Source organism: Sinocyclocheilus grahami, unplaced genomic scaffold (assembly GCF_001515645.1).
Source record: "Sinocyclocheilus grahami isolate Dianchi unplaced genomic scaffold, SAMN03320097.WGS_v1.1 scaffold138.1, whole genome shotgun sequence".
In the NCBI taxonomy this organism is placed as follows: Eukaryota; Metazoa; Chordata; class Actinopteri; order Cypriniformes; family Cyprinidae; genus Sinocyclocheilus; species Sinocyclocheilus grahami.
In genome coordinates, this window is record NW_015505317.1 from 1,458,100 (window position 1) to 1,472,162 (window position 14,063).

The 14,063-nt window shown below is 37.6% G+C and overlaps 2 protein-coding genes across 2 annotated transcripts in view; both read right to left on the reverse strand.

Moving 5' to 3' along the window:
* LOC107591199 (dolichyl pyrophosphate Man9GlcNAc2 alpha-1,3-glucosyltransferase-like) overlaps positions 1 to 6,056 on the reverse strand; it is a 36,826-nt gene extending 30,770 nt beyond the window's left edge. The window contains exons 1-8 of the mRNA XM_016280280.1: positions 5,881 to 6,056; positions 5,556 to 5,640; positions 5,329 to 5,418; positions 5,117 to 5,205; positions 3,497 to 3,579; positions 3,346 to 3,407; positions 3,039 to 3,224; positions 836 to 905 (exon numbers count right to left, since the gene is read on the reverse strand). Of these exons, the coding sequence (XP_016135766.1) occupies positions 836 to 905; positions 3,039 to 3,224; positions 3,346 to 3,407; positions 3,497 to 3,579; positions 5,117 to 5,205; positions 5,329 to 5,418; positions 5,556 to 5,640; positions 5,881 to 5,962 (747 nt within the window). The 5' untranslated portion in view covers positions 5,963 to 6,056. The remainder of the gene's footprint in view (positions 1 to 835; positions 906 to 3,038; positions 3,225 to 3,345; positions 3,408 to 3,496; positions 3,580 to 5,116; positions 5,206 to 5,328; positions 5,419 to 5,555; positions 5,641 to 5,880) is intronic.
* A 5,164-nt stretch (positions 6,057 to 11,220) lies between these two features.
* Positions 11,221 to 12,862, reverse strand: LOC107591180 (forkhead box protein D3-like). The gene has a single exon (XM_016280251.1). The coding sequence runs from the start codon at positions 12,484 to 12,486 to the stop codon at positions 11,368 to 11,370; it is 1,119 nt and encodes a 372-aa protein (XP_016135737.1). The 5' UTR covers positions 12,487 to 12,862; the 3' UTR covers positions 11,221 to 11,367.
* Positions 12,863 to 14,063: the final 1,201 nt, after the last annotated feature.

The following is a 14,063-nucleotide window of genomic DNA, read 5'->3' on the forward strand; positions in this document are numbered from 1 at the left end:
GGAATTAGTGCTCTGCATTTACCCATCCAAAGTGCACACACACAGCAGTGAACACACACAAACCGTGAACACACACCCGGAGCAGTGGGCAGCCATTTATGCTGCGGCGCCCGGGGAGCAGTTGGGGGTTCGGTGCCTTGCTCAAGGGCACCTCAGTCGTGGTATTGAAGGTGGGAGAGAGTGCTGTACATTCACTCCCCCCACCTACAATCCCTGCCGGTACGAGACTCAAACCCACAACCTTTTGGGTTATGAGTCCGACTCTCTAACCATTAGGCCACGACTTCCCTAGACTTCCCTGAGTTAGTTGCCAAGGCAACATTTCTCATATCATTGGATTTTTTAAAATTATTTTTTTCTAATAATCTAATATTTATATTTTATTTTATTTCAGCTTTATTCCAATTACCTAAAACTTTTTAAATAGTTTTTGTTTTAGTAAACTTGAAATAACCACACATTTATGATCATGCTTACAAAATTAGCACCGACATATTAGGTAAGTGCCTTTAAATGGTATGTGGCTTTTGAAGAGAAAGCAAATAAGTGACATTACTCGGCATAATCATTTCCCAACTAAAGGCGCAATCAAGATTCCTGTGGGCATTCTTGGGGGGCATTGGTACAAAGGGCAAGGGTGAAGTATTACACTCCCATTAATTTTCCCGTCAAGTAACCATGATGTCAAAAAAAGCTATGCACTTATTTGTAAACTTATGGACACAGGGTTAAATGACTGTCCTAATGCATAACAAGGTCATGAATAACGTCACAGAGGTTGCAAAGACTGTGGTTTTACCACATACAGAAGACCAACTTGCACCCTTTAGGAAACCGATCTGTTCTGAGTGCTCGTTGACCTTTCTGCTGGGGTACCGACATGTGATTCCTCAAAGACTGGTGGCCTTGAACAGTTGTGCAACAACAAAATTAGTAAATGTTATGATAGTTTCAGCCCTGCTTCTGAGAAATTCTCCATAGTGCTCAGTCCTCGAAAACACAGCTGCTGTCTTTCACAGTTGTGTGAAGACGAGTGGACACTACAGCTGAAGATGATACCCATCAATGAGACCCACTTTGAATTTTTTTTGTTTTTTTGTCTATACAGTGAAAGTCAATGAGGTGCATTGACAAACCATTGACTTTCATTGTGCGGTCCAAAAAACAACAACTAACAGGTCTCACCATACTTGCCCAGTTGATTAATCTCATTACATTAAAACAATTGTTTTGTATTACACGTTTTCTAAAATGTTGTGTTAAAATGTGCAAATAAGGTATTATCTAATTAAATACACAATAATTTGCATACATTTCTACAAACATAAATCTAAAGATGTGTATTGTAAATTAAATCTACAGATGCAAATAAATAAACTAATAAAATTCACACTTAAATTTTGAATTTGGATGTTTTCTTTGCAATAGTCTGAAAGACGACATGTTATGGAAGCAAAATTAGCCTAAAATCAAAAAATTGACCAGTGCCCGAAAAAACAATTGTTTTGCCTGTAGTAGTGTCATGCCTAATTTTAATTTTTTTAATTTTACTTCTTTCTACAGACAAATAACACCGATTTATCTATCAGCTAAATCACCTAGCTTTACCATCCTCTGATGTATACATGATAGCAACAGCCAAGACTCGCTTAGCGATCCCTCCGTCACAAATGCTCAAAGCTCTAGTTTAGAATTACTCACACCTTGTGTATTATGTTAGCCTCATGTCAGGCAAACGCATGATATATTCAAGGCCCTGAGCCCTGCAGAATTTTCAATTACTTCTCACAACACAGCTCCTTTGACAACAGGGTTTTTGGGTCTATTTCAAAAGCAAGCCACAGTACTTGTTCACCATGTATTTCAGTATTGACTTGACAAAAAGAGATCATAGCTGGCTTTAGACAATGAACAGGACACAGCTCTGGCTTTCCAATAAACTCAACGTGAGACCCTTGTTTACTTATCAGATCTAAAGGATAAATCCTGCACTAGACCCAAGGGGTTTCATTGAGGTAATCTATGAATACAGAAAGATCTGACTGGCAAGATGTGTATTAAAGTCAGTCTTCTATTTGCATTAATATCACAGATCCAAAATTGAACACAGTTTACAGTATGTATCTACATAGGATTCTAGCAACAGCGTATTTATGCATTCATGCATGCATACAGAGAAAAATGTAATGCATGTGGATATGGATTTCAAGGGCATTTCCAAGCTGACCCTGCATTGGAAATTTTATAACAGGCAAACACAGAGCTGAATAAGCATCACAAGCATCACACTATAATGATGGGTTTAAAACTCACTCCTTAAGCAATAAATATGACTGATTTACATAGATTTTACCTCAGTGTTTTACATAAGTAAAGCTCAAAGCCTGATACCCAATTGTGCAAATACTGTTGTGAATGTTAGCAAATAGTAAACATGTATTCCTCAATTTTCAAGGCAAGGTAATCTCAGTTAGAAGGCTCAGGAAACCTTTGCAGGTGTTTTGAGTTGATTAGCTGATTGGCATGTCACCATATTCTAATTTGTTGAGATAGTGAATTGGTGGGTTTTTGTTAAATGTGAGCCAAAATCATGACAATTAAAAGAACCAAAGACTTAAACTACTTCAGTCTGTGTGCATTGAATTTATTTAATACACGAGTTTCACAATTTGAGTTGAATTACTGAAATAAATGAACTTTTACACAACATTCTAATTTATTGAGATGCACCTGTAAATATATATAAGTGTCTTATGCTCACTAAAGATGCCCTTATTTGATTAAAAAAAATACATAAAGTGAAGAAGCTTTTTTTCCGTCACTGATGTGGGATTCTTGTATGTGTGTCTACTGAACAAGGAAATGCATTGATTGTGATAAATAAATCCCAAAATGCCAACTTTTACTACACTAGGTTTTGTACCTTCTGGAATCTCTTGAGGTCTGCTTAAATAACTCAATTAATAAATTTTAACATATTATTGCAATAATTAATTTTAAAAAAACACAATGTTTATGCAACAACCCAAGAGACTCACCCTCTCCCAGTCAAACCCTGGTTGATGTACTTGCCCAGGAGATAGCAGAAGAAAGGCAGTGAGTGGTACAATTCCATTTGCTTGTAATTGAGAGCCAAAGTGAAGGCCAAGGAACCAAACAGATCCCAGCCCAAACCAAGTCCCAATATCCCCCATAGAGCCAGACACAGGCTCACACTGTTATATCTGAAATTGCAGTTAAAGACTATGCCCATGCTGCTCCTTTTGGATTTTAACTTCTTGACATTACTGTGAATAGCTTAAATGAATAAATACCATAGCAATTAAGGTAAAGGTTAAAGGATACTGAAAATGACCGTAGTCAAGTATAAGTCCTGGATACAGAAGGATGCAGAGAGCTGTGGCAACCTATGAGAAAAAAAAATCAAGTCAAAGCATGTTAATGATTACAAATACAATTTAACAATATACCAATCCAAGGGCAGTCTTTTAGTTACCTTTTGTTTAGAGGACCCATCGCAAAAGTAGAAGCAGAAAAGCAAAACTGCTGGAATGTAGATCAAAATATCTGTAAAAAGAACTGCTGGACCAAGAAAGGTTAATATTCATAACCATATCAATATTTATCCTCATCAACAGAGATTTACATTTACATTACATTTAACTATAACTAGATGCAATCATATGACTGTTGACTTTGACGACTATAAACAGTTAAAAACATTATAATAGATTATTCAAAGAAATTCAATGCAGCAATTTAAACACACTCTCATAAAACTAATAAATAGATTTACATTTTAAAGGGGTCATGGACTGCCTTTTTTATTATTTTGAACTGTTCTCTGAGGTCCACTTATAATGTTATCAAAATGTTTACATAAAAAACATCATAATTTAGAAGTAATAGGCTATTTTCCGTCCTGTTTTGACCTCCCTCATCGGAACGCTCTGTTTGAATAGGCGTAGTGGATTCTAGACACGGATGTAAACGCCCACTGTTATGATTGGCTAACAGTTGTGTATGTTTGATAACCTACAGCCTTCATAGATGGACGCTGCTGTGATTTCGGTTAAAACTCATAAATACTCAGTACATATCAAATGATCTGTAATAACAGACAAAGCAATAGTGACCGCGTAATAAAAAGTTACACTTGTGTGGTGCAACATTACTGTCGGTTCCAATATATTTGGCACAGCATCGTCTTTTAGTTTCAATCTTTCTTATTTGTAAACGAATCTGTGGTAAAATGACGTGAACAAAGGACCATGTTCTTACTGACATGGTCTGGAACTTCATTAAAAATAAAGTTCATCCACTCTTTCCTAATGTTGTGATCAGAAGGAAGGCAATGCAAAGACTGTTTTTCCAAAACTTGGCACTGCACAGCATCTTGTTGTCTTCGGAGCCATCTTTATCATTTGGTTTCTGCATAGACCCTGCCTCTCTCATTATTTACACTATATGCTTGAATCGGTGGGTGGGGCTAAACAGGCAGTGACGTAGAAGCAGATGTTGATCTACTTCTGCGGAGGTGGTGTTTGGACACACTATTACGCCATAATAAAGTGGCACGTTCCAATTTTGATTTCTCAGTTCATGACCCCTTTAATATTTACTTTTTATAAATTAACATTTTAAAAATAGAAAAACATTAAAGTGTGACAAACATGCAAAAAAATAAGAAATCAGGAAGGGGGCCAACACTTTTTCACACCACTGTATATATATATATATATATATATATTTCACAAGATGGTACATGATATACAAGTGTATTTGAGTAATTCTATACACAGAACAAGCATATATTTTACATACAAAACAATAATAATCCTTATTTCTGCACTAGTACATCATTTAATTTTCAAATTTACATTTAGTTTAGAAAGGGCTTGTGGTCAGTCTGCTGAATTTGTGGTGACTATGGTAAATATCATCAAGGAAGCTTCATTAGAAATAACTTTACTTTAAATAAATACTGTAGAAACAAAAGATTATAAGTGGTTTTATGCCTTTCATAATTCCAGTATTTCTGCAAATTCAGTAAAGTTAAGAGGTAGAAATGACACTGCCATCTAAAATATTTTAAATAAATGACATCACTACCTACCTGTGGCCCTCATGAACAACTTATGTGAGTGGCTTTCATAGCCTCTAGATGCATGCAACTCCACCCATTCAGGATTGAGCAGCTTTGCTCTATGAAAATACACACCACACAAAGAAAAATCATCATCATCAAGCCACGTTCAACTGATAAATGGAATATACATATACACCTCTTATATATATGGACGCTATACCATGCAAAAGAACACTTACACATATACACAGGCCAGGCTGTGATATGCTGTCAGAGGAGGATAATCAAGACCCCAGTAGTTCAAATCATTATTTGTAGTAATGAAGTACCTAGTTTGAAAAAAAATCTGTTAGGGCCTTGGCCTTATAAATAAAATAATGTGACGTTTAATTTCTATAATATATAAGGAAAGGGAGCTTCACCAGTGCTGGTTTACTTGGCCATGAAATAATAATGAGAGACTAACCATTCATGAACAGGTAGATTGTAAGTCACTTCTTGCCAGTGTCTCTGTGCTTCATAGTCCCCGAACATTGGCTGTTTACCTGCACCTATTCCATTAAATGACATGCAGAATAGCATGATTTATTAATTTAAAAACGTAAATTTATAAGGTACATACTATTTATGTATAACATTCTTTCACGAATAATGTTTATCCCCCTTGCTTGTCGTTTTAGTTGAGCTGATCTTGCTTATTTACATATGAATGAGTTGCTCCGAACAATTGCCACTGACTTTGACGTGTCAATACTGATCCTGAAGAAACCGGTGCATCACTGAAAACCAACCTGAGTATGAGTGAAAAGACACCGTCCATCTCGACGTTAAACCGAGCAGCACGCACAGTGAAATAAGGCTCCAGTTCTCCATGTCCGGTAGCCTTTACGACTTCTGATGCATCGCTCATGCTTTCCTACAGAGCCCAATCGACTGAGATTCACTTCCTGAAACAACACGACAGCGGAGTCAGTGGCGCTTCGTGGTGACATCTTACATTAGCAGGTGGGTTGAAGTGATTGAACAGGTTGGGCGTTTGTGGTCTGATCAAAACATGAAAATGTTGGTATTAAATAAGTTCTGGCTCAAATAGAGTATTGTAGTGCAGCAAGCAAAGATGTTGCTAGATCTCCTGAATATATAAGCCGAGATCAAATAAATCTATGGAACATCACCAGCAGGTAAAGACACTGAATTAACCGCCTTTTGCCTATACGAACACGATGTGTATGTGAATGATGTTTTTATGTTCAACTATATCCCAAAAATGCCTAAATCAACACAGGTCTGTAGGCTACCAAATATCTATACTATAAAGAACTATTTTGATTTAGCCTATAATTTTTCTTAGAACAATTTCAAATGTCATTATTACACATTGTTTATTTATAAAACGCCTTAAAGAATTACCAACGACTGTTTTATATGGATTATTTTGCCATTTGTAATTTTTTTATTACATCAGAATATGCTAGCGTTACTTATGTTTGTTGCCTTGGTAGCCTGACGATTTTATTTCATTACAGAAAATAAATTAGATTAGCCTACACGATAATATCCAATAATATACCTTTATTAAATTGAAGAGCATTTAGTTCGTTTATAATTTCTTTGTGTCCTTTATTGTCCCATCAATCTTTTTATTTACTCAAAAATACAACCTATTCAGTAATATCAGTAGACTTACCTGTTAAGGCATCTGTCAGTGAGTCATCAGTCAAAATTGCAAAATTGTTGCTCACTTTACAATCATACTTGAGTTCCTCAATTCTCATTTGAGCAGTGGTGTAATCATTAGCATTTCATTAATTTAAAGACTTGGATTTGACAGCTTCTTTGTGGTTGGGACATGAAATATTTATAAATAATAACCACAGACAAGTGCTGATTTGCAATGACACTTTCATTAGACTACAGTAAGGAGCCTATTAGTCACATCCAGCTCAATGACATGTTAATGTCCCTGTTTGCCATCTTTGTCATTTACTGCTTAGTCTCTGCACCCTTTTAAATATTTAGTAACCCACATTTACTGTAGGCGATGTGCTCCAGGAGATGTGAGTGGTCCAGGCTTGTCAGTGGTCCTTATAGTAATGCCCTGCATGTAGCTTCTGTATTGTGTTTTTAAAAGTAGGACTGTTATTTATTTATTTATTTGTTTGGTTGTTCGTTTGTTTTTCACATTTCCAGTTGTAGTAGACGGTAATAATTGTTCTGCTTTCAGAATTGTTTAGACATCTATTTATGGTTTGAAAGGAAGAGAAAAGTAATATTATTGTTGCAAAACAAGGTTAGAGAGAAGCTGCCCCGAAATCTGCTGTGCGAAACCAAGCCCATCTAGCCATGATTAGAGAATAATGTCTAATTAGAAAAACAGTCTTTAATGTAACATTTAATATAGCCTTAAAGAATGATATGACATGAATGCAAAGCAATGGGTCAGGTATGACCCAACAAACACAGAACGTTCCCCTAACATTCCCATATGGTTCCCATTCTTTTGGGAACCAAATAAGAACATTCCTTGTAGGTTATGTTTTTAATGACCTAAAGAGAACCTTCCCAGAACATTCCCTGCAGGTTATACTTTTAGGTTTCATTTTATAACCTAAAGAGAATCTTCCCAGAATGTTCCCTGGAGGTTTAGTTGTATTTTCATAACCATGTAAACGAAATAAAACTTTGCAGATGTTTCTGAGTGATGACCAACAGAGAGATTATTCTAATGCTGAAATGTGTATTTTTCATAAACAAACTATATTTAGCATAATTTCATGTCTGAAATAGCTTTTAATAAAGTTGTAGACATTAAAGGAGTAAAATTGCATTAGAATGATCAGATCAATCACATTTTGTAGCAGAAATATTAAGCCAAGGTTAAGCGTAGTCTTGAAAAGCTTATCATAAACACCTTGGTTTGTTTAAATCTCTCTTTACTGCGCCGCGCTTCTCCAGCACCTGCTTTCTCCTGTCTTCCACAGAAAGCCACGCAATCACCTAATTGAAAAATGAATGGTCATTTCGTTTTACTGACTAACATTCGTTTATTGATCTGTTTATTGAATAATTATATATAGGGTACGAGAGTAAATATTGTGATTTCAGAGAGATTTGACACGTCTATTTGAAGACAACATGAGGTTTTTGTTTACTGACCAAAAGAGAGAAGCTAATAATGTAATGTTATCCTAGTTAAAGTCAAATAAATGTTATAAATTGTTAATGTCTGTAAAAATACAATTCACATTTAAGTAAATGATTTGGTGCTTAAGAAATGTAAAATCTGGGTTATGGTACAGTGATAGGCCTACAAGTCACGAAATCTTACATAGGCCTATATTAATGGATACATTCAATCTCATTTAATCCTCCCTATGATGGTTAAATGTGCTCGGATTATTTTTATTGATTAACGTTAAACAAGTTTAAAACCATTATTATTGTTGTCCATCCGTCCGTCATGCGGGACGGGAGTGCTGGATGATTACTGATGTACAGCAGGGTGAGTGATATCGGAGTAAAGAGGTTAGGAGAACGTTCTGGGAACCTTCCCTGTTGGTTGGTCAGGAACGTTTTCGTAACGTAATTAGAACGTTTGGGGAACGTTCCCGGGATGTTCCCAGAACGTTCCCTATAGCCTAAAGGGAACATTCTCTTTACGTTAAGAAAACTTTCCTGGCTAACCACCAGGGAACGTTCCCAGAACGTTCTGGGAACCAAAAATGGTTAGCTGGCATATAGGCGGTGGGAATACGGAGACTCTACACCTGTGTAGCGCGGTGAGCAGGTGGATCCACAAAGGTCAAAGCGTTGTTTAGTTTACCCAGAAATGTGTCCGGCCCCTTGTCACTTTCAAAATGCTCAACAAGGGGGTTTCCTTTGTATTTCACACGCCAAGAAAAATAAAAAGTTCCCAAAACAGTTGTTGTTAAACGTCTTGAGTCTGTTAAATGTTACGCGACCGAACTAAACGAATATAGCAAAATTCTCAAGATACTGAAAACAAATGGCATGACTGTTCTTATTGAACAACAGTTAAATGATCACTGACATTCATAATGGTTAAATCTGGTGTAAGGTCTCTTTTATTGTTATTTTTATTTATTTATTTTTGTATAGGCCTCTAGCAAATAGGCTTATCCAAGGCTCGCTAGGCATAAAGCAGGATGCGTTGTAACCTTGCACTCGTTAAAGAGTCAACTCTTTCCCACCAGTAGTCCTAGAAATAGACCTCTCATTAAAACCCGTTGAATCTGAACAATTTCACAGTATCTCTAGTGCAAAACAAATAACATCTAACTGCTCCTCGTGCGTGATCGTAATCCCCAAGACAGATGCACAGAAACGCGTTTATTTTAGAGATATGACCACCGTTACTGTAGATGCATCGAAATGTTGCACCCATTAGCAAAAGCAGTCGTATCATGCAATTTATTCCTGTAAACGCCATCTAGTGATAGACTTAAGACATTATCATCATCATCATCTGATGTGCAATAGGCTAATTATAGAGAATGTATAGCCGATCATATGTTTTTGTGTATGTCTGTGTGATTTATTTTCTTAATCATCTTCTCGGTGTATTTTTACAAACGTCTTTTCGGATGTTGGGCTTTTAAAATGTTTTATTAAGCCCATATGCCTCATGTTATTATTATTATTATTATTATTTTTGAATGTCCAATTTTCGGTTTCGCTAAAATCGTTGATAAATACATTATAGATCAATCTGAATTAGCTGAGATAGCTTTTACATGCCCTATGAGTGCGATTACAAATGCGTTAGTACATGTAACCATTGAGAGAACAACACCTGCACCACCTAATTTGAATAAGGCTTTATTTTTAACAGCAAAATGCAGCAATAAATTACTGAGTGTGCTGTCGAAGTCCACTGTGACAGAAGGCATCAGAACAATGTGCTTACAAACATTTACTTTTAGGAATACGGAGACAGTTGTGGAAGACCCTGTTAGTGCCTTTCAGAAGGTCAGTCACAGCAGCGTCTATAGCCTGAAAGTGAATTCAAGAAGCGGCTCCTTTTCTTTTCCCATGGGTATAACTTAAATATAGCCCTAACTCTTGTGCGCCACACACCATCTACCATTTGCTGTTTGAGTAGAACTGATTAGCTAGACACAACTGTGAAAGAGTGTTGCTTTAATAAGAACAACTTCCCAAATATTTTTAGGTCGCACTACATTAATGGATTACGCATTAATGGCGTAAATGGATACGGCAGGTTCTCGACGGCTATTGACCTTTTTATTTGGAAAGAATGTTGATATTTTTGTAACCTACATTGTCGAAAATGTAGGATTAAGTAAGCTTAGTTTAATTTGTAATTATTATTCTGATTTTGGTAATGGTTATAGCTATTTGTCTTTAATGCAAGTAAAAAACCTGAAACTGAGACGCTGTTCTGATGAAATTATTGCCTAGAGTTGTATTCACACAGAGATAAAAGAAAATTTTCGCATGTACTGTGTTTTTATAACCTAAAGAGAACCTAAAATGTCCTGTTATTAATTTTAAAAAAAGACCTCTGAAAAATGCCTTAATTGCAAATTAACTGTCTCAAAATTTAATCATGGATATTTCGTTTATCTTTTCATTTGACCTAGCCTATAACACCCATAACTGAAAACATTTATTGTTTTAACATTTTCTTCTATTTTGAGATGAAAACTTTTTATCGCATACTTGAATATTTAAACCCATAATATAAGTAATATACGTATGACTATTTATACATTTCCGTGTCTGATTACATTCCTGTAATTTTAGAAAACATCTATTTGATTTAATAAAATCGATTGTGCCTGAGATGCATTGGATTGTTTTCAAATTTATTAACAAATGAAGTTGATTTACAACACAATATAGCTACATAGAATACATATATTTAAATTTTATAAACATACTTTTTCAGTCTTTCAATAAGAACAGTTTAATATTTCAATATTGGAAAACAAAGGGGAAAAAACATTGTTTGTGAAATCACTTTCAAAATGAAAACAAAATACGGAGAAAAAAAATAAGGCTCACTCAGCTATAAGTTTAAACAACGAAATGAAATAGGAAAGAAAAAAACCTGTAAATTAATTTCTTTGTACAAATATTTACAAACAGTACCTGTACTGAAAGCATTCCTTTTTGATTATGAATTTTCTTTTTTCTCAAAAGTCTTTACATGGCTACATTGGGGCGGACGAATTGTCCAGTGCTGCCTATAGTTCGTGCTTTAAAATATATATGTCTAAAAAATAGTTTGATTATCATTGAGAAGGCCATTTAGATACCGCTGCTGTGGACGCTGTCGGTAAAAATTGTCCGGAGATTATATTTGACGGGACGCTGAAAATTGGCGCTATGGCAGCTGATGTCCGGGTTAAGGACAGGGACTGTGCGCTCAGTAAGGCGGACTGCACCGTCACTGGGGGCCGCAGGAAAGTCTGTGCGTTCGTAGAGCTGCTGGAGACCCCGATAATGTTTTCTATGCTGAACGATGGTCGACTGGACGGCTCGGATTTGATGATTGACGCGGTGCTCAGGCTGTTTAGTTGTAACTGGAGACTTGGACTTAGATGAGAGTGAAATGCTTTTCTGTTCAGTTCTGCGGAGGGCAAGAGAGGCACCGCCGGAGGGAGCATCGGACCCACCGGGGGAATGTACGGGTACTGCAGAGCGGCAGCAGGGTGCGAGTAGGCGGCCGGGTGAATTCCATAGTGGCGTGCGTAGGGATTCCCAATACTATATGCCCCAAAACTCTGCATCATGAGGGCGGTCTGCTCCCTGAGAATGTCCGTCTGGTGTCTCTTGAAGCGTTTCCTTCTCCTCAGAAAGCTGCCGTTGTCGAACATATCTTCCGATTGGGGGTCGAGGGTCCAGTAGTTACCTTTGCCCGGGTTGCCCGGTTCCCGTGGGATCTTGACGAAGCAGTCGTTGAGGGACAAGTTATGGCGAATGGAGTTTTGCCAGGCCGGGAACTTCTCCCGGTAGTAAGGGAAGCGGTTGCTGATGAACTCGCAGATTCCGCTGAGAGTCAACTTCTTCTGCGGGCTCTGGAGGATGGACATGGTGATGAGGGCGATGTACGAGTAGGGCGGCTTCACCAGGCTGCTCTTCGGCTTGCTTTGCATGGGACCGGAGGAGCTCTCCTGAGCATCCCCCTTAGACTCTCCCTCACCGGCGCTCTCGCACGGACTGTCGCTGCTTTCCTTTACCTCGATCTCCTCTACCTCATCTCCCCGGTCTTGCATGCATTGGCTCTCGCAGTCATTGTCCCGCTCCATCCCCTCGTCGCCCTCCCCGACCACGTCGATATCCACATCGTCAGCTGTGAGCACGGTCTGACCGGACATGTTGCTGGCACTGGTGCCTCCAGACAGGGTCATCACCGCTCACTTTACTGCTGGAGCAACCCAAGGTAAGAGCACGGTCAGATCAGATGACGACCGGTGGCTATAAATGCAGGTCAGTCCCGGCCTGCCAGGAAAACTTCAACTTTAGAAAATATTTCTCCAGTCCAAAGGCTTCTTTCCACCTCGTCTCCTTTCCAATGTATTTTCTCGAAACTCAAGCGTGGTTTTGCACCGAGGAGTCAAGATGACACATGCTTTGAAAAGCAGGCTTTAAGGACTGTCTGATAGATTACTTTTCACTTAAAGATATACTATCAGCCGCGTCACGTGACCCGCCGACGTCAGAGGTCGCGCTGTTATACCGCTGAGCTGAAGTGGTTTCATGGATTTGTCAACAAAGGGAACAACAGTAACGTCGCCTCTGTTCGTCCGTCTTAGACCATTTAGCGGTGTTGGAGGGGAGAAAATCGGCCTGCATGATTGAAATCATCTCCAGAGCTGATGTGCATTCACTCGCCCGCGCTAAACGCAAACTTAACTTTTCTTAGGCCAATTATATTGAAAGCTGCTGAACGAAACGTCTACAGCTAAGTTAATCGAATCTCTTGTCACTTATATTGTGTGCTCGAATACTGCATGATTCAACGAACAGTTTTAAATATTGTACTTTTATTAATACAATTCTTTAGTAGAATTTAGGTTTGGAAAACAATTACACGAGTGTTTCAGTAGACGTAGCAGCACTGATTTTGTTACGGTTGAAATAGTGACAAAAACAATGGGAATCTCTAAATAAAGATCTTTGCAGAGGTGCTAACGACCCTCATCATGGCTCGTGTTAACATATGAATTAAGTAGGAAATGAGCGAGCGGGTAAATGCATAGGAGCCATTCACACGCGCACAGGTGAGCGACGCATGTGGGACATTCCCAAGAAAAAGAAAGCGGAGAGGGAATATGTAAACTCTTTTAACATTCCCTGGATCGTGTGAGAAAACGCTTCTCAGTGTGCTTCATGGGAACTGCAAGGTTTCATTATACCGTTTTATTTGTGATTTGTACTTGGATGCTCTTGTTTCTTGTAATATTTTAGAGATTAGGCTAAACATTGATGTGATTGTCTCGTTTTTGTCGATGTACAGAAAAAAATGTTCCGTGTTTATTTTCGTCACGTATTTGACCACATATAGTGTCTTATCGATCTACAGCTTGGAATATCTGCCCAGCTGTAATGAAAATAAAGGCTGATGTAATTGACGCTCGAATCAGTTATTCTCACCACCAGTCTATTAGAGCTTACAAAATAGGCTATATGAATTTCGTAACGGAGAAAATTACGAAACTGTTAGAAAGCAAATGGTAAAGCTCCATATTTCTTCAGTGAATCGCTTACCTCTGTATTTTGGTGCAGGTTTAGCCTGCACCAAAATAGCCAACTGTACTCAAAATAGCCAACTGTACTGCTATATGTTTCTAGCCTAATACTATATCGAATTATTAATTATTGTCAATAAAATAATAATAATAATGGTGATAACAATCATACAAATATTATCATTATTACTTGGTATAAAAAGTATGTGCTTTTTTGGTATAAAGTAGGTTTAGGG

Bases quoted from the DNA above. Each gene is read 5' to 3' on its own strand.
- LOC107591180 (XM_016280251.1), bottom strand. From the start codon at position 12,486: ATGACCCTGTCTGGAGGCACCAGTGCCAGCAACATGTCCGGTCAGACC.